The 21,609-nt window shown below is 36.8% G+C and overlaps 1 protein-coding gene across 1 annotated transcript; it reads left to right on the top strand.

The window, feature by feature from the left end:
- Positions 1–3,340: 3,340 nt before the first annotated feature.
- LOC121370542 lies at positions 3,341–19,402 on the top strand. Its single transcript, XM_041495845.1, has 7 exons — positions 3,341–3,417; positions 5,564–5,641; positions 7,117–7,286; positions 7,961–8,069; positions 9,436–9,585; positions 18,700–18,887; positions 19,096–19,402. The coding sequence occupies exons 5-7, from the start codon at positions 9,543–9,545 to the stop codon at positions 19,312–19,314; spliced, it is 450 nt and encodes a 149-aa protein (XP_041351779.1). The 5' UTR covers positions 3,341–3,417; positions 5,564–5,641; positions 7,117–7,286; positions 7,961–8,069; positions 9,436–9,542; the 3' UTR covers positions 19,315–19,402.
- Positions 19,403–21,609: the final 2,207 nt, after the last annotated feature.

A 21,609-nucleotide genomic window follows, 5' to 3' on the forward strand; every position in this document is an offset into this window, starting at 1 on the left:
TTTACATCTTCCTTTTTGTACATACAACTACGGCATATTGCACCGGGCATTGATTGGCGAAGTGAATCGGGGAAGGGGAGGGAGGGCGAGGATAAGAGGGTGGACGAGAGGGTGGGGATGAATAATTATAGTGGTTCTTTGATGTATGTACTATGGACCTTTTCCCACCTTGGTGCATCCATAGCAGCTTAGTGCATCATAGCACCCAAAATTATATTCGATATTGTGCATCTGACGAAAGACAGCACAGATGCAGTTATTTTTCCAAGGTAGGCACCGTGCTTACATTCCAGTTTACACAGACGGATCCCTCATCACACCCCAATTGTGATTGTCCGAATCGGCATCCATATTTACTGCTGAAATTTTGGCTTGGAAGAGATTAAGGATTAATGTTCTATTACTTAAAGCTAATTTTGTTGTTGTTGTAATATTAACTTTAATTCCAATTCAGTGTTGTTGTTTTCTTTACATAATCATAAAAACAAACCGAAACCCTGACAAATTTCATATATATAATCCTTCATCTAAAAGGCACGGAGTTTAATTATTTCAATTTAAAACAAATCTCTGTATATTTTGAATGGAATTTATTTCTACTGTCAATACATACTATAATTATATAACAAAGGCATCACTCTATAAAGTGTTTAAAAACAATATTCCTTTTGATCTTCATAACGTGTGCAAAACGAACACTGATCTGATGAAAACGTCTCCTGACTCGTTTATTCAGAATCTGTTTACACACAATTAGCTGTTAGTTATTGTAGTAATTTATACGTATGTCATTATGGGTGGAATTTACACAGGATACCTTGAAGGATCCTAACATATGTTATAACAGTACATACCGATATATGATCGGACAACATTGACCATATAATCCCAGCAAGATGTGTCTTAGCCATCGGGTAAAAACACTTTGCTCAACAGAGCCCCGTTCACATGCATGTGTCCGGAAAACAAATATTTGAATCTCCTAAGTTCAAGGGCCATAACTGAGAAAAAAAAGGGTAAATAGCAATGTAAAAAGTCAAACTTTAAGTTCAATATATCAAGTCATTGTGAAAAAAAAAACATTCGAAAACTAAACAAGATGGATGCCATTATGTGAATGTGTGACTCCATTGCCTGTTTCTAAGGCAAATGACAGTAGTAGAAGAAGATATATTGGTTGATATATTATTTAAAACCACATTAGTGGACACCATCACTGGAATGCGGTGTATTCAAAGCACCATTGCCAACATGATCTGCCTTCCCAACATGTCTGGGTACCCAGCAAGATACATCTTATTGGCAATGGATAAAAAGACACACTTTTATGTCACCATCCCAACCAGAGGGATGCTCCAGCTTCATATCGCCTGGAGATACAAACGTGGGTTTGTAGGGTGTAAACCACCAAATCAAATCCCACAGACGACAATAGTAACATATGTGTCTAAAACTCCTGCCTGCAGCGTAACAATCGACATATACACCACGGATATAAATACTACAACCCCTCACCCTTGAAGTGAATAAGAAAAACTTGGAGGTCAAGCTGCTCATTTTATGACTATCCTAGTGCCTCACAACATTTAATTACCTTTTTAAACAGGTACCCCATACATGTTTCAAGCACAAGGCTACTTAACACAGTAGTACTAGAAGAAATGAAATTGCATACATTTGTTACCCAGACGAAACTTTGTTTTTACAACCAGCAAACATGTATCACCAATTACAGGACTTGTGGTGTTAAATGTTCTATCAAAAATTGGAATGAATGCATGAATGTTTAACGACACCCCAGCACAAAAATACACATGGGTCTATCAAAAGTTGGGTACACCTCGAACTTTGAACCAGCGGGAAATTATTGAGTTTATTACTACCTACTACCACAGTTGCTTACTAACTTGCAATGACGGTTCAGATCTAGACGTAGCACAGTTGATCATCTTGTTATATTTGAAACGTTTTGTAGGGAATCAGCATTTGATATGTCTTTTTTGGACCTGGTGAAAGCTTATGTCGTATGCCTAATTTTATTTCCAACTTCTTAAAATATACGTATTTCAAGGCACGAGTGGGATCCACAGATACCCACCCGCAAGAGATGGGTTTACCGTAAGGTAGCATGCTGCCAGTTACCCTATTTTCTATAAAAATCAACAACACCAATCAGTGTTGATGGCTCGTTGTATGTCAATGTTTTTCAAATTTTCTACAGATCATCCAGTGAGATGCAGCTTTGTTTGAATAAGCTTCAATAATGGGCGACTGACAATGGCTTTCGATTCTCAAAGTCAAAGACTGATGACACTGGCATGCCCGGACATGGGTTTTTTTTAACCACCCTGTTGTCTTTTCGAAACTATGTACATAGTAATTGTAATGTAATTGATATTGCCAGTATTGGTACCCAATCTTTTTGTCACACAATGTAAAAGTATGTTTGAATGCATATTGTCGTACATTGTAGCATAATAAAAATATTGTCATTAATAAATGAATAAACAGGCACGTTGTTACTTGCTTATTCCATTCAGATAAATAACGGCAACAGTAAAACAACTGCAGTGTCTGATCATTGGCTGAGCTGACATAACAATCTATTTTCATTCCCTTTATTGTGTTTCAGTAACACACTATGATAAACTACGAATCGTGCAATAAACGGTTACTGATTCATCATTTCATTTTTGCATTTAACTTTGTTTGACACACAGTTGCCGATATGGTACATTAATTCATTTATTTTAAACTGTTACTAGACTGCATAGTGAACACTGCGTGTAGCAAGGTGGCTAGAACGCCAGCTTAGGAGTTATGGTAAAATAAAGTGAACGCTCCTCGTTGTATCATGAGCAATTTTAAATTAGTTTCTCAACTTACTTCAGCTTTGTGTAAAAGGTCTCCTCTCAAATTTCCGGTGACACAAACTCGTCCTTTAACATGGGCGTTTAAGACACCCCAGCACGAAGAAAACGTCGACCTGGCTTGTAATTATTTAGGGGTGTCGGAGAGAACATTCCCTAGAAAAATACGAAAAGTGTTTGTTTTTTCTTTTAGAAATATCTCTTTTTTTCTAGCTAGAAAGGACCTTGCATTTCTGTGATCTTCTCCTTTTTTTCGTACAAAAAGATCTAATTTGATACATTTGACGCAATAACCTCATAAATTATCATTAAAATTGACATCTCACCTTTAGAGTCACCTTTCATTATTTACGTCTCAGCAATCTATCACAATCTCGCAGCTGGTTTTCGACGTTTACCGCTTTCAATCAAACGACGCGAGTGAAGTGAGTATAAGGTCTATATAAAGCAGATATTAAAGAAGGGCGGCATCTACATCTAATAAAAACCAACATGAAAAGTTTATTTTTCTGCGTGTGTATGTGTTTGTTATCACAGACAATAGCACGTAAGTAATCACATTTTTTTAATAATGAAAACGAGCTATACCAATATGTGTATTTTGCACTGACTACTCAGTAATAAATTATAAGTATGTTTGCTTACAGTATAATATATATATAGTCAAACCTTCTATATTGCTATACACACTAGTAATAACGGCCTTAGAAAACTAAAACTTCGAAAATTCGTAAAACTCGACTTAATTCTTTGGTCCGCCATGGAAGATCAGGTCAGAGGGATTTACGTGCACATTCAGAACAAGCTGTTGTAGCGCACGCCTGTCATGGGCGCAGCTGCCGGCCTTCGCCGGCTCCTCTGTTCAGGAGAGGAAAGGGTTGGGGTGGGTGGGAGAAGGGACCGCCAGCAGAGAGCACCAGCAGCCCGACCAGAGCGGGTAACAGGTGCAGTGGCGACAGCGGGTTTCTTCCTCAATATATGTGTGGTCGTTAACCATATATCCGACGCCATATAACCGTAAAGAAAATGTGTTGAGTGTGTCGTAAAATAAAACATTTCCTTCCTTCCCGTAGGATTAATGCCAAAGGGAAAGGGTGTGCAATTTGAATGAAGGAAATTGGGCGCATTTTTGAACGGTACGCCGAAAATAAAAGAAAGGAACTACAGATTAGATTAGATATGTTTTAAACGTGCTCACATACCTCTATGGTTTCGAACACGCCTATCCCCAGTCCGGCCTCCGATATAATCGGTGGTCTGACTCGGGGCAGGAAAAACCTAACTATAATAAAAATTTCGAAATTTTAAACTGGAGGTCAAAAAGAGTAAATATATTATGTCGACATTAATAATTTTGAATGCGTTCCCAAAGAAATACAGAAATCCCTACTCTACACCTATATAATTATTTAAAATTAACGCAATGAACTACATATGTTTTGAACTTAGTATGCTGAGAGTAGCATAAAGATTTAATAGATTTATGCACCTCTCAAACTCGACCCGTGAGGATTGATGAAACTGTCGATGCGATAGTATTTTCAAGATGAATGAATTGTCATCAGGCGAAGCGCGCCTGTCTCGTGTGGTCTGGCTGTCGAGGATTAAGGTGATAATTACAGAATAATATATCGCCGACTAAGCCGAACGAAAATGGTCCCGTGTTCGGTTGTCCTTATCCAGTCATGGCGGAGGGCCTCGCTATGTAATACATAATTACATTTCATTTCAACTTATTTTCGTGCTTATATCCAATTAAGGTTCAAGCACGCTGTCCCGGGCACACACCTCGGCTATCTAGCTCTCTGTCCAGGACAGTGGGTTAGTTGTTAAAGTACTAATCAAAATTATACCCAGGTGATTTTCCAGTCTTATATATTATTTATGAAAATCCCTGGAATAAAAACCATAAAAATGTGTCAGTATTATCATTACGGTATTCAAACAACCGGTACAAAAAATTACTATAAATGACCTGTTATAGATGTCAACCTGGGAGTTATAGTCCGTTTCAAATTATATATGTTTTGCAGTAAAATGGTAAATACATCTGATATTTCTATCTATATTAGGTCATTTATTGTCATTTTTTGTACCAGTTATTTGAATACCATAACAGGTCATAATAATACTGACACATTTTTATGGTTTTTATTCCAGAGATTTTCATAAATAATATATAAGACTGGAAAATCACCTGGGTATAAATTTGATTAGTACTTTAGTAGTTAGTGAGAGAGAAGAGGGTGTAGTGGTCTTACCCAATGAGTCGTTAAAATTCGCTCTGAGTAGGAGCCGGTGTCGAGCTGCGAAACCATGTACCTACCAGCCTTATGTCCGATGGCTTAACCACACCACCGAGGTCGGTACATAATTACAAACACAGTCTAGTTAACATGTAATCATTGTTTTGCTCTCGAAAGCGTGAAACGTGTCAGACTTTAGCTTTGCTATTTATGTATCACTTTAGGTTTATCAACTATCAGTCATTTAGTTATGTTGGGAAGGACCCGGTAACGGGGGATAGCAAAATACATCAACGTTCATTATATCATTTACTTTCTGTTATTCATATACGTATGTTAATGTTTTCTTTTTTCGTATTGTTTCTGTCAATACATGTAGCCTATATTTTGTTTGCTTTGTCTCCGTTAAGGGTGTAATGTTATAAATCTAGATATTCTGTACTGCAGGCCGCTGTCTGGTCTCTATTCCGGTCGATTGCGACAGTTAAGAAGAAAAGTGTGAAACTAATGACGACTGTTATCGAGGTAACTTTGTTTATTGTGATTATGTATCATATTACATTTTCATCATCATCACCATTATCATCATCATAAACATAATCAATATTATCATCATAATCATCACCATCAGCAGCAGCAACAGACAAGAACGTTCATATTATTGCTTTCTTTCTTTATATGCAACGTTTTCTTATATTTATCTCAATAGACATGTATTGAATATATTCTGAGTGTGTTAGAGCTAGTGAGTGAGAATGAATGAATAAATGAATGAATGTTTAACGACACCCCAGCACGAAAAATACATCGGCTATTGGGTGTCAAACTATGGTAATGCACATAAATAAATTGATGATCAACATCAATATAGAAATTCAAGGTTTAAACAAAAACAGTGTAAAGAACTGTGCCAAAAATACAAATACAAATATCACAGAATTTTACGGACACCGAATTTTACTCTAAACTTCAATTTGTGCTGTATTGGCCATTCTCAAAGAGAATGTTACACCCCTGCACCACGGTGAGGTTACAGCACGCGCAGGGGCTAGTGAGTGAGAAAGATACAAAGATAGACAGAAACAGGCAGAAGTACAGGCAATTTAAAAAAAAAAAAAGAAGTTTATTCTGTTCACAAAATCTGTAATGTTACAAATTTAACTCTTTCGCGGTGTCATTTTGTATGTTTGCCAAATCGTGATGACGTCATATTTAGAACCAATACAATACCAAGAACTGAATGGAATTGTGAACCACAAAATCGCTTTACACACTGTATGAACAGCGTTCATTAAAAAAAAAATCATGTTTATAAGATTTACATGATGATTTAATTGTTTATTAAAGTGTCAAAAGACAATACACATAAACGTATACAATACAGATATAAATCATATTGCTATCTAGCCTAAATAGCCTTATTAAACACCTAAAACACCGAACAGAAATGACAAATATTACGAGGTAATCTAAAGTGTGAAAGCTGAATTAATTTACACCACTATTTTATAATTATAACTCTTGTCATACAAATAATCTGACTAAGAGCTCAACCACACTCGCCCGACACACTTTGTACTGATTTCCCAAAATATACAATTTGTGTGTGCAATTTACAAACTTGTAGCAAATTACATAGTATGAAAAAACATGCGATCCCCGTGGGACGGACTATAGGGCGTTATACAAGTCAGTTACTGCATAAACTTACTCGTGGAATACATGGCTATTGTATACTTTGATGTTTTGACCGACAGCACACAGACCACCTTGTAAGTGTAAGCAATAACTTTAACATAATGCATAGATTCTATAACTCTGCTTTGGTTTGTGCCACGAATGTCTAACCCATAGGCTAAAATTAAAACATTTTAAAGCTATTGTTGACAAAATGTGAGCGAATTGTTGACATAATGTGAACACGTCTCACCATCTGAGATCTCCGGTTTTTTTTACCACGAGTCAGACGAATATGCATTTTCCATAATAATATATTCCAGGTGAGATTTGCTGTACTGTTGGCTGTGTAAGACAATGTGTATACCCTGATGATACAACAGTCAAACCACCGGCAACTACCGTCAAACCGCCAGTAACAACAGCAAAACCACCGGTGACAACTGCTAAACCACCAGAAACAACAGCAGGGGTGCCTAAGACAACACCTAAGGTGAATCTTTAAATCAGTTGGGTACTTCCATGGTGACTGATATTACATTTACCGCCCAGTTGGGTAAATAGCTATATTTTGGTCATTATTGTATCCAAACACTATAACCTATAATTCATCAAACTATTGTTACACGTGGTATTTTAACTCACCGAGTTGACGTTACAGAAATGTCACCATGGAATCCAGATACTGATTCACCATAACTCGTCTCTTACTGATAGGCCATCATTGGTTATACTGCCAGGATCGATCCGCTTCGTGTTATTTTTCTCGTTCCAGTCAGTGCACTACGACTGGTATATCAAAGACCGTGGTCTGTGAGATGGTGCATATAAAACATCCCTTACTGCTAATGGAAAAATGTAGCGGGTTTCCTCTCTAAGACAATTTCAGAATGAGCAAATGTTTGATATCCAATATCTGATGATTAATACATCACTGTGCTCAAGTGGTTCATTAAACAATACAGACCTAGTTTGGTTATATATACTATTATAGTCCAAGACGTTTGCTCTTTTCACTACTTTACTGTCATTATGGAGTGTCTTCCAAAATATGTCAACGCACAGACGTTCTCATTGCGATTTTATGCATATACAGCGTGCTAATTAAATGTGCTAAGACAATATTCTGCTCTTGGAGTTTAGCATAATTGTATTTGTACTTTTCAGGACGCAATATGTCGTAAACAGTCTGATTGTGGAGAATGGCAATACTGCACAAGTACAAATCCAGATGCCACAACAGGGATATGTGAGGATAGAAAATGGATTGGTTATGGTAAATATAGTATATGTGGTGTTATAGAAATAATTTCCGCTACATGGCTAATGATATGAATCCTATATTAAATAATTATACATAATTTATTTATATGCGTCTGTTGTCAGTTATTGGTGTTTAATACTAATAGTTGCTATTGATATTGTGCGTCATAACAAAATATTTTTTCCGTTCATTTTAGTATCCTCTGTTATTAACATCTAATGCCATTTAAGTGATGTTCAAATCAACCCTATCATTCACTTTGAACAATTACATCTCAACAGTTATACATGTACAGTCGAAACTTGTCTAACAGTCACCTGCATATAGCAGCTATCAGTCTATAACAGCGGAGAATATAATGGAATATATATATAAAAAATATTTGCAAACAATCTATTAGCTTCTTGTTCTTTGTTAATATGGAGATAGAATTCAAATTGTGACATCATGTTTTGACCTATCGGTCACCCTTATTACAATTTAGCAATACTATAACCTTTTGTGATGTAATTTATGGTACAATCTTCACATTTCACAACAAAGATGAATGGTCATTTTGCAACGTTCACACTGACCCTTTAAGTACCGTCTACAGTTTCAACAATAGCAGTAGGAAGAGAACAAAAACATGTAATGCGCTGGGATTGTTTTAGAAAAATATGCATTTGTAGTCGTTATGTGATTATATATTTTTTATATAAATGAAAACAGAAATAAATCCTCTGTTGCAGTTTGGGTCATTTTTCATATTTCCACTATTAAATCAACTTGCAGAGATACGGATAGCGATTTTGTCGTTGAGATTGTTGTTACAGGTTATCGTAACATTAACAAAAATAAAGTTAAATGTCTTATGTCAAAGTTGAAATTAGAATAATTTATTATCTTCACATTTATTTTTAATAAATAACTACAAATTAATCGATCACACACAATATTTTATAATAATTTTTAAAAGTCTTATACTGTACGGCAAGAGGGGTATCCCGAATACTTTGTGTCTAAATATAGCACGGTCACCATCTTTGTTTATTTGTCATTTGTCTGCAACGAATTATGGACAAAACTCTTATTGTGTTGAATGTGTACGCATAAAACTTTATTTTATTTTAATCTGTACACGAGGTGAGACGTAAATAAAGAATTTTTCTGTCTGTCATAAAACAGTGATGTGACTAGTTAATGCGTGTGACACACTATCAAGATCCCCCAAATACTAATTTTTTCTATTAATAAATGGAATTATTTGGTTGCAAGTTTTATAGGCATATATCAGAATGTATAAACTTTATATTTCAAAGCAAAAATTAATAAATGTTTTTGGCGGGAACCGACATTATTGCAACTTTAACCTTTAAAACAATTATTTAATTTACAGACTGTCACAACCCTAGACCGACTGGAGCCCATCACGTGTGGTGTCCTGGACCTGCTGGTATAATTCACCCTGACCTCTGTCCATGTGGGTGTGGAGACTTCTGTGCCATGGGTCCTAATCCAAAGCGAAATGCACATGGCCGATACATTGGTAAGATGATGTTTTTTTCAAACACTAATATGTTAAAGGGACATACCTAATTTTGTTGTCATTGTAATATATTTTCAACTAATGCATTGTTGGGCAATTCCGTGGTATCGTACGTACATGTCAGACACTTCAGCCAAGCATTACACAAATGTACAACACGTTCCACAACTTTTTATTGTTATACATTGTAAGAACCAACTAAGGCACCATTGTTATATATAAACTTTATTCCATCCTTATGTCGCTTTAGGTGTACAGGGGAAAATATGCATGGTGTCGGCCGTATGCACACGAACTGCAATTTTTCACCCATACATGGTTATATCTAATTATCTGTGATGTGTGGGAGCATATTAGAAATATTGTGCCCTATTCCTATAGGGTAGAGGTTTATCTGTATATCAGATGTAAAAACTTTGTGTTTTAATCACACACTAAAACAATACAGATAAACATGTTTGGTGTCGGACTTATTCGTGTGAAATACAACTTTACAAGGTTTGAAAAACAGTCATTATAGTTAACAAACAAGATGATATTAACAACAAAAACACAGTTTGAGTTAGGATTTATTATTTTTGTTTGAAGAAAATGAAAAACAATTACCAGGTGCATTACAGGAGGGGGGGGGGGGGGGTCAGGGGATGGGGATGATTAACCTCCCCTCTTGGCCATGTTTTTTTTTTTTTTTTTTTTGGGGGGGGGGGGGGGGGTATGTGTTTGAAAGAAACTAAATATTAGCCATAAACTTAACTATTATCCTGTTCAATTATTTAGACCCAAAGTTTTTTGCAAATGTTACGTTTATTTCCTATTCGATATTTGTTTTCTTTGCATTTACATGAAAACAAACCCAAACCCCGACAGGTTTTATATACAAATCATCATATAAAATGCACGAAGTTGACTTAATTCCACTTTTTAAAAATCTCTGTGTGTTCGGAATGCACGTTATTTCTCCTATAAATAACTAAGGTCATTTCCATATCAAAAGCATCATTCTATAGTGCGTTTCAAACTAATGTTCGGTTCTATCGTCCTATCCGCACAAATCGTAGTATGACCTATATTTAAGAAAATATCTGTAAACATGAAGCAGGCGCGGATTCAGGTGGGGAGTTCAAGTGACAAAACCTCAGTTTGAAAAAAAAATCTGTATCAAATATTATATTTATATTGTGGAATACACAAGCGCGCGCGCTGAAGGGAGAGACATACATACAGAGAGAGAGAGAGAGAGAGAGAGAGAGAGAGAGAGAGAGAGAGAGAGAGAGAGAGAGAGAGAGAGAGAGAGAGAGAGAGAGACGTCATTTATGTAACGACGCACTCAACATATTTTAATCTATGGTTATATGGTTATAGGGAGAGAGAGAGAGAAGAATATGGTATGCATGCGATTGGTGGAGGTGTGACCCTCTGCACAACCCCAACCCCACTTAAGGCTTCTTTTGTATATGGAGCGGGACGTAGCTCAGAGGTAAAGCGTTCGCTCATGGTAGGTCGACTGATCGATCCCACATGGTCGACCCATTGGGTTGTGTCTAGTTCCAGCCTGTGCACCACAACTGATGTATAAAGGCTGTGGTATGTGCTATCCTGTCTATGGGATGGTGCATATAAAACGTCCCTTATTGCTTATCAAAATTGCTTATCGGAAACAGTGGCCCATGTGGCGGTAGCGAGTTTTTCTCACTGTCATAATGCTCCTTAACCGTTTTGTCTGACGCCACATAAACGTAGATCAAATGCGTTGAGTGTGTCGTTAAATAAACATTTCTCTCGTATGTATGTGTAGTCTATATGCATTTCTAGTCGATTAGTTTATAGGTTGTTAGGTTGTTTGATAGTGAATGATATGGAAATAAATTGTTTTTGGTGTTAAAGAATTCATGCATACATTAAAGTAATACTCCTGATGGGTATGGAGAAATAACTTAATCAGTCGACAAACTCATTTCTTCATCACTATCTTCGTTAAGGGGGACTATCACAGGGGGTATTTTATTTCTTATAAAACTATTTTGTTTTCTAAAATCTTCTTCGATCTTTATTACATGTTTAACTGCGTCAGAGAAGTGTGTAGGTGTGACAGAGTTCAATGCATGTGCAAATTCTCTCCGCACCGTGGTCATTTTACCATCATTATGACGAGCTATGTGCCCTTTGACTTGACTCCAGATCAGTTCTATCGGATTGAGTTCAGAATGTCTTGACGGCAGTCTTAGACACAAGTGCCCATGGCGTTCAGCAATATCATCAGTAACAAATTGCTGTGCACATTTGTTACTTTTCACAATTTCATAAAGAACTGGCTTTGTCATGTTACTCTCAAAAGGTATATTTTTGTTTCGTAGCCATGACTGAATTTCTTCCTTTTTAGCGTTTAGTGCAGGACATCGTGTAATCTCAGTTAATTTGTTGTGGTAGCTTGCGTTATCCATGACGATAACAGAAGGTTCTGGTAGAGAAGGCATAAGTTGTTCTTCAAACCATTTGATGAAATTGTCATGATTCATCTCACCATGATAGTCTCCGTCTGTGTTTTTTATCCCCAAAGATCAATTCACAGCCATCTATCAATCCATATTTATCACAGCCAGCATGACAAACAATAAGTCTTTTTCCCTTCCCAGTCACCGAACAGAGTTTAGGAACTCTATCAGCAGCGTCTGATTTCGGCAGGTGATTGGCGGTACTTGTGCCCGGGTGGATATCTGTCCAGTGGTGGGATGTTGTGTGGTTGACATTCACCCAGGTCTCATCTTGATACACTATTAAATACCCCTGTTCTCGTAAACTGGATATTTCATGGAGATAAGACAGTCTCCTGTCTGATATATTGGCGTCCTCAAAAATCACTTTTCCGGTTGTAGACATATGTTGGTATTTAAAATTGAGGTCATGGAGTGTTCTTCGTAAAGTTGATATGGATATGTTGATTCCACATTCCTCCCTTAAAGCCACGTTAATCTTATGTAATGTAGGTAATTCGCCCTCTCTATAAAATCTGTATACTCGTCGTCTAATAACATCTTTATCAAATAAATCGATGAGTTTTCGGTCGCGTTTTTTAACAGTGATTTCTGTGCTCGGATTCGTAGAGCTTAGATTTTTCACAGTTCTTTTTACTGTTGAAACCGAAACTTTAAGTGCAGCGGCAACTCGATCGACAATTCGATAAGAAGCATACCTAGGTCTACCGCGCTGATATTCATCTTCACAATAATCGAAAACGTTCTTAATACACGATTTTACATCAACTGAAGTGTTTTTCGATTTACCCATATTTTTCCTCAAATAACAATAACAAGAATGTCGACTAATACTTTTTCAATGAATTTATATACCCTACCTAACTTGTATTTTACGTGGCTTACACATTGCTACAATAGCACGTGCAGTCATAGATCGAAATAATGATGCTATTGACCAAGCAATGCTATCGTATTTTGGACATTCAGGGCTGTGTCTGCGGGATGAAAAAGTGGTTGAACCCATACGAGTCCAAACAATAGCCCTTTGGTTTTTCGCATTACAAATGTAACACCCCACCCCCAAACCCCAGCCCCTAGCACCACCATAAATACTAAATATATATATATATATATATATATATATATATATATATATATATATATATATACGTATGAGTTCCCAATTTAGAGGCAAATTAAATAATATGTTTATTATTATTTGATGTTGGTGGCCTTTGACATTTTATCCCCCCCCCCCCGGTCTTCTGGGTCCGGCCCTGCATTAAATTTATTTATAAATTTGGAAAGCACATTCCTGCGGTGTGTGAGGTGATTTGTGTTTATTACTGTGCTACACCTCAGTTGTGTTAAGTTAGGTATGGTATGCTAATATATAATTGATATAATAAAATAAAAATACATAATACATTAGCTAAATTGATTAAATATAATGCACCTACAAGAAAGGGTTACATGTTCTGTTTGTTTACATCTATGTTTAACGGAAAGATTAGACTATGCTGTTACACACTGCAAAACAATAATAACCTTGATTTAATGAAACAAGCTATAATGGCCTTCACGTAGCCTCAGATCCCAATCTTTTGATATGCAAATGACCGTAGTTATTTATAGGAGAAATAACGTGCATTCCGAACACACAGAGATTTTTAAAAAGTGGAATTAAGTCAACTTCGTGCATTTTATATGATGATTTGTATATAAAACCTGTCGGGGTTTGGGTTTGTTTTCATGTAAATGCAAAGAAAACAAATATCGAATATCAAATAAACGTAACATTTGCAAAAAACTTTGGGTCTAAATAATTGAACAGGATAATAGTTCAGTGTAAATTAAGATTAAAACCATTCAAAAATTCAAGGTAACACCTATGACTACATGGGGTGAGGGTTGGGGGGGGGGGGGGGGGGGGGCAAGTGGCCACCTTGTGACTAGTGTACATCTACAAATGACAAGTGACACAAGAAAAATTGCCACTAGCTACATGTATGACTGAGATGACAGCACCACAGAAAAAATTCATTATTCTAAAATTAAAGGCATATAAGATGGGAGTAACTGTAGCTGTGGCAGCCCCCAGTGACTAGGGATCTGAACAAGGTGCAAGAGACATATTTTTATATTTTTGCATTTATTTGTGATAAGTAACTTTATATTTATTGATTCCACACATAATTTCTGTAAAATGAACTAGAAAATTTCAAAATAGTAAAGTGCTGCCAATGAATGTAAAAGTGGTTTCCTCAAATGTGACGTCACATTTACCATGTTAGTTGTGATCCTCTGCAAATGTTCAATTTGTATAATTCTGGCACTAAATGCAATTACTGGGTTTGTTATTTTGTTATGGAGATGAACAGTTAGCTGCAAGTATAATATTTACCTTTTAAAACATAATGAACACTTTTGGCGGGAAGTTGCCTTTTGCACACTGATAAATTCCTCTTAATCCACTTATATGGATAAAACATTAATACTGATATTCATAACTGGCTCTAGTTATAAATAATGTCTCCTAAATGCACACTGGTTTTGCATAAATGTCAATACTTTGCTTCAAAATTGGAAAAAATAAACAGGCTTTATGGTGTTGGACGTACATGGCGTCGGACATACACTATAACAGCACCACAGTAGCATGGCAATTGTTATATATTCAGTAATTGTTTTAATATTTTTTAATCAACCATATAAAATTAACATTGCATCTCAGTTAGTAACATTATACAATCAGTTACCAGAAGTGGAGATTAAAAATTCCAGCTACAACAAATACTAAGATGACCAGAAGCAAATTTAATATATAAAAGTATAGATATTCTAAGAAAGAGAATGGAACTAAAATGTATTTTTAATAGTCGTGGCAGATCTATTAGCAGAAAACACATTATAATGACCACGAAATACAAAATGTCCGTTTAATTAATATGTGAAAACGTCATTGGTTGTTTGACAAAATAAATTATCTGTTACTTTACCACTCAAAATGCGTGTGTGCGTAAAAATAAACAGTAGACTTAAATTAAATATTAAATAAAAATGTGATATTTTGTTTACTTATCTTAAAACTACATTCCCTGGAATATTTTTATTATTTAAGCATATAGAACAGAAAATCCAATTACGTTTGGTGCATATATGACGCCGCACTCCGCATTGGTTTCACTACGCTGGCTTATCCAGGTCAAAAACAAAGCCAGTATTTTGAAAGTGTGACACTTTTGACGGGCTCGTACCGATCTCGGTTTTCATTGGCTTATCACAAGTATAGAATTCCCCAACAAGAGATCACGTGAGATTTCGCAATTTTTTAACAAATTTAACTGTCTTGATTGAGGGGTCGTCTCATATCTCGAAAACATATTTATATCCATAGAGGTATGGTACAACGCCTTTCCAGGGGTCGGTGAGTGGGGGATTTGCCTTGAAATTTTGACAGTGGCCAGCTGTTGGCATACGCGTTATTATTACGTAACGCTCTAGGGGTAGAGGAAGAGGGTACTGTGTTCGATTTACGTAACATTTTTCAAGACTATATATTATTTTTATTCATTACTTAGACCTAAAAAGGTGTTTTTTGAAAATACGCCGTCAGTCTAGGATCGATCCCCATCGGCGGGTATACAAAAAGACCATGGTATGTGATATCCTGTCTGTGGGATGGTACATATAAACGATCCCTTGCTAAAAAAAAATGTAGCGGGTTTCCAAGGCGCGTGTGCAGGGATTTCAGCGGGGTTGGGGTTATAGACTGTGTTGAGCGAAATTTATATGGGGCCATACTTCCCCCAAAAATACATTTCAATTTTTTTTAAGCTTGGGTAAGTAAGGGTTTCGACCTTCAATACACTTCCCCTGCACATGCACCCGATTCCTCTCTAAGATTATATGTCAAAATTACCAAATGTTAGACATCCAACAGCAGATGGAAGGAAGGATAGGATATGTTTTGTTTAACACATTTTATTTACGGTTGTATAGGGTCGGATGATTTTTAATCCATATGCTTTATCTTTGATGTCGTTAAACAACCCCCCCCCCCCCCCCCAACTTTACCCTTTCCAAACAAAATAATATTTATTTGAATTTGTCGATTTTAACACGTAAAATTAAGAAGTGAAAACGTTCATTGTCTACTTTAGTATATTTGTATTCGATATTGTACATCTGAAGAAAGACCGTTCAGATGCAGTTATTTATGCAAGACAGGTACCGGGCTTACATTCGGGATGGGAATTATGGGGCTTCGGCTACATTTCCCCCATGAGACTAATTTTGATTGCCGGATTCGGCATTCATATGTACTGTTGACGTTTGGGCACTCGTTAAAGGTCTGGTAGAGATTAAGGATTCGTGTTCATCCAAGCATATTTTTTGACAAACCCACTTTTGTATCTCCAAGCAATATGAAGCTGGATCATCCTTTGGTTGAGATGGTGACATAAAAGTGTGTCATTTTATCCATTGCCAATAAAGATGTTGTATCTTGTTGGGTACCCAGACATGTTGCAGATTGTTACCAAGGTTGCTTTGAATGCGCCGCATTCTAATGATGGTGTCCCCATCTGTGATTTTAAATAACATATTTAACTAATATTTCGACTTGACAAAATAATTGGAACGGTACGGTTGCGAATACGCTTAATTTTGTTAAGCCAGTCCTGGAAGAATGACAGTGACAGTTCTCCCACAGGCGGTATAAGAAGGATGAGGTGGTCTTGTGTCAATACACATTTAACAAATTCATTTATTTTAAAGGACCTACTTCCTCAGTGCGAGTACTGCCTGTGTATACAGACAATACGCCACATGTTGAAACTATAGTAGAATCCTTTAAATTTCACCTATAGTAATATGTTTTTTTTGGAAACACTGATGTCTATACTTAAGTCTTAAAATAAACTTACCTTTTGTATTGCATTATGCTTTCCGCACAGCCCTATAATCTGTATATAACATAACGAACCTCTAAATAACAACCACTCACGAGAACTGCTAAAAATGGCCGTTATCCATAAGACAACGAGATAGTTGTCCCTCTCTCCCTAGTTCTGGAGAAAAACGTCATAGAGATATTCTGGCAAACTGTGTTATCATTAGACATAATATTTATTTATGTATTTTCTACCCTCGAAGTTAGTTGTAACAATTTGTAGTGATTCGTTTTCAATCCGATATAGCTATTTTGTAGTAATACTAATATGAATAAATGTTGTTATCAAGATTCGGGCATTTCTGTTTAATTAGGGCAAAAACCAGCCTGCCCTTAGAAATATGGGAGCCCGTACGTCTATAGATGCCGTTATGGACAGGTAAATAAAAGCACATATGAAACAGTTTGCTATGAAAACTACTATGGTACTAAAATGGAATGCATTACTACATCGCCTGTCGTCACAAAAATTTTATGAATGAATAAATGTTTTAACGACACCCCAGCACAAAAATACACATCGGTTATTGGTTGTCACAAAATGGTAAGTATATGGAAAGATTATTTATACAATTATGTAAAAACACAATGTAAAGAGCCGATTTAAAAGACTCCAAAACATTTCTGTTGCTAAATATATCATTTCTCGTCGGCTTCAGATGATTACACTCTATCGAAATGTGGTGTACAGTCAGTGTACACTGACAATGTTCACATTGAGGAGGGTCCTTCTTTAAGCTGTGGTCACATAGCCGTTAGTGGACGTAGTGATCCGTAGGATAGATTACCGTGGGTCAAACGTGGTGTAAGTACGTTAAACTACGTTGAAATACGTTAAGGTACGGCAGGTTTTGCTTGATGAGCCACCGAAGGGTACGGATAAATACGTTAAAGTAAGGTGCACCACGTTGAAGTAAGATAAACTACGCTAGACTACGCTAGTTAAGAGTCCGGCTCGCCCACGGACAAGTACGGAGTGGCACGTAAGACAACGCTCGAGTACGGTAGACTACGGTAGCATGTACGCTATACTACGCTAGAATACGCTAGACTACACTAAAGAAGGTCCAACGACGTTATAATTAGCAACTACCCACGGAGTCTAAAATCCTGCATGCGGCGTGGAACGGCCATTGTGCGCTTGTTTTTCAAACAGAGCAGGATATCTGATATTTTTCTGTTAAATTTGTCTACATTTGTGGCTGAAACATGCCTGGACCAAGGAAGTCGCTTAAGAAGTCCAAGAAGAATGCTGCTGCTGGTGCTCAACGTGAAGAAGCTGATGCCTCACTGCTGACCCCAAATGAGGTGGTACTAGGAACTGTGCAGTTGTCAACACCCCCGTCCCTCTCCGGTGTAGAGGTCGAGGACACTGTCCTCGACCAAGACCCTGTGCAGGAGAAGGTGACCAAGGCCAAGACCCCCCGGCGTGTAAGTCTGAAGCTGTCTGAACACAAGGAGGTGGTTGTCTTTGAGTTCGTGGAAGCTCACCCGCAGCTGTACGACAAGAACAACCCTGGCTTTATCAAGTGGGGAGACAAGGAGGTGCTCTGGAAGAAGTGTGTGGAGGATCATGAGATCGTGGAGAGTGATGGTGAGTAAAAAATGTTTGCAATTTGATTTATGTAATTATTGTAATATTTTGGCGTAATTATTGTGTAATTTTCCCCTTGTTATATTTTGCAGGTAGCCCGTCTACTCGGGCCAGACTGTCCGTTTGGTTTGCCAACATGAGGTCCACGTTCGGCAAGGCCACCCGGGACGTCAGTGGCAGTGGGAGGAAGAAGCACACGCCAAGGGAGGAGTGGATCACTAGGAAGTTGGCGTTTCTGTCTTCCCACGTATACAGGGTGCCAATCAGGAGTGGGGTGAACGTAAGTACACTAACTGACCGACTCACTCACTCACTCACTGTGTCACTCACTGACTCGCTTAATTACTCGTTGACTCACTCAGTCACAGGATAATTAAAATAGAATTAAAAAGGTTCAAAACACAATTAAAACATTTTAATTTGTGAAATGTTAATTGAACTGAATATTTAAACAAAGTATGTATGTTCTTATATTTCAACTCTTGCAGCAGTTGAAGCAGCGCCATCCCGACCGTTTCGACGCTGTGGCTACTGAGGGGCAGGGCCAGGTCCAGGAGACGGGCAAGAAGACAGAGGAGACGGGTGACGTATGTGATGATGAGGAGGAGCCAGTGGGCACCGGCACCCCTGTCTGTTCCAAGAGGAGGAAGACCGCTACAGCTACAGCTACCTCCACAGTCATGGAGGTTATCGAGCAGGGTGTATAGTACCAAATCAAATCCCATAGACGACAATAGTAACATATGTGGCTAAAACTCCTACCTGCAACGTATCAACCGACATAAACGCCACGGATATAAATACTACCACCCCTCACACTTAAAGTGAATCAGAAAAAAATGGGGGTCAAGCTGCTCGTTTCTGAGATAACGGGTAGCGTCTATGACTACCCTAGTTCCGCACAAAATTCGAGTACTTTTTTTCACAGGTACCCCATACATGTTTCAAGCACAAGGCAACTTGACACATTGGTACTAGATGAAATAAAATTGCATATTGTTTTTACCCAGATAAAACTATTATTTTTTACAACCAACACACTCACATTTATAACCAATCACAGGACTTGTGGTGTTCACTTCTCTATCAAAAGTTGGGTGCACCTCGAACTTTGACCCAGCCGGAAGTTATTTGGTTTAGTACTACCTATACTGATAACATACATTTTTCAAAAAGTGTCCAGCTATGTGTCTTTATGACAACCAGGGTCTGGTGTATTCTGACATAAACTGACAACCTCACTGAAACTGTTGTTTCTACAGTGCAACCTAATATAATGTACACCTCAAAAAGCATATATATTGCATATAGTTTTGTACAAATGCAATATGTCATATTAAACAACAAAATGTTTTAAAATAAAACTCCTGAAGATATTTACTTTCAGTTGGGTGTGTGTACTCAGGTATATATGTAGAGACAACAAAGATAGTCAGAGTATCTCTACACCTTTAAAGAATTCCATTAAAACACATGCACTTGATTGACCCCTAGATTATGAAGACCTTAACAGGCACATCAAAGAAATATCAGTATTAAAAAAATACACTGTCTGAGGAAGGAAACACAAACATGACTGTACCTGTATGAAGTAATGACTTGATGTCCTGAACATTAGTGTTGGGAGGAAATCCTGTATGCTGGGTGTGGGTGTCTTCAAGTTACCAGGTGTGGGAATTTTAAATCCATCGGCCATGCTGATTTTCATAATGAACCATCAAAACCATTGGCAGCCACCAATATTCCTGACAATTTTATTTATAGCCTACTGTAGTTGGAGGTTTTAATAGTTGTGATATCTGGAATTATCATGCAGCTTTCACACATTTATTTTTGATTAATTACTGAAAAAAACTATTTTTGAATGACAAAATTACCCGAACATCTGTTTTCTTGCATTATTTTCTAATCCGGATGAATACAATATGTATATTAGATGTATTCCTACAATCTGTAATCCAGCATTTTATTTAGCTAGTAACATTAGGTAATACAGCTTTAACAATAAAATAAATCATCAACTTAATCCAAGGTAGATAATCAAATCTGAAAAAAACTGGTTCTGAATCTAGTATAAACTCAAAATACTTTTCATGAGAGCTAACTAAGTGATTATTAAGAAAGAAAAAAATGATCTGGAGATCTAAGTATATGTTTAACAACCTTATTGTTATGTACAAATAAGAACAGAAGGCACAATAGTGACAACAAATTTAATTATGTTTTTGGTAAAGTTTTTCTTCAAATTTACTTTAAATTTTGCATAAAACTACAAATTTGTCTAAAATATAACTTAGCACCCTATAAATATGTGAAAATGACAATAAAAATCAAGTTCTTTACAAATTTGAGTTTTCAGAATTTCATACATAAAAAATTAACAATGTTAATGGAAACTAAAGACATTAACCCACTATTCGCACATGCTATTTTTAATATAAAAATAAATTGCTATTAAAATCTTAGTTCAGGTTGCCTATATATAATACCATATTTAAGTGCAGTTGTATATGGCAAGTCAAATACCATGTAAAAAGAAATTATTGAAATCTATACAGTATGAATTATAGGCCAAAACCAACTTTTCTTCAGTGCTAACTTTGATTCAAACTCCATTCAGAGCCATGTACAGAGATTATTGTCAAGGTCAAGGTCATTGTGAACTTGCATGGTCGAGTGATGGCTAATTAATCAACCAGTATAGTTTGATTAAATAAAATGACAAAATCATAATATTTTTTATTATGCACTGAATATGTGCTATAGGGTGTATAGTACCAAATCAAATCCCATAGACGACAATAGTAACATATGTGGCTAAAACTCCTACCTGCAACGTATCAACCGACATAAACGCCACGGATATAAATACTACCACCCCTCACACTTAAAGTGAATCAGAAAAAAATGGGGGTCAAGCTGCTCGTTTCTGAGATAACGGGTAGTGTCTATGACTACCCTAGTTCCGCACAAAATTCGAGTACTTTTTTTCACAGGTACCC

This window comes from Gigantopelta aegis, chromosome 4, assembly GCF_016097555.1.
Source record: "Gigantopelta aegis isolate Gae_Host chromosome 4, Gae_host_genome, whole genome shotgun sequence".
NCBI lineage: Eukaryota > Metazoa > Mollusca > Gastropoda > Neomphalida > Peltospiridae > Gigantopelta > Gigantopelta aegis.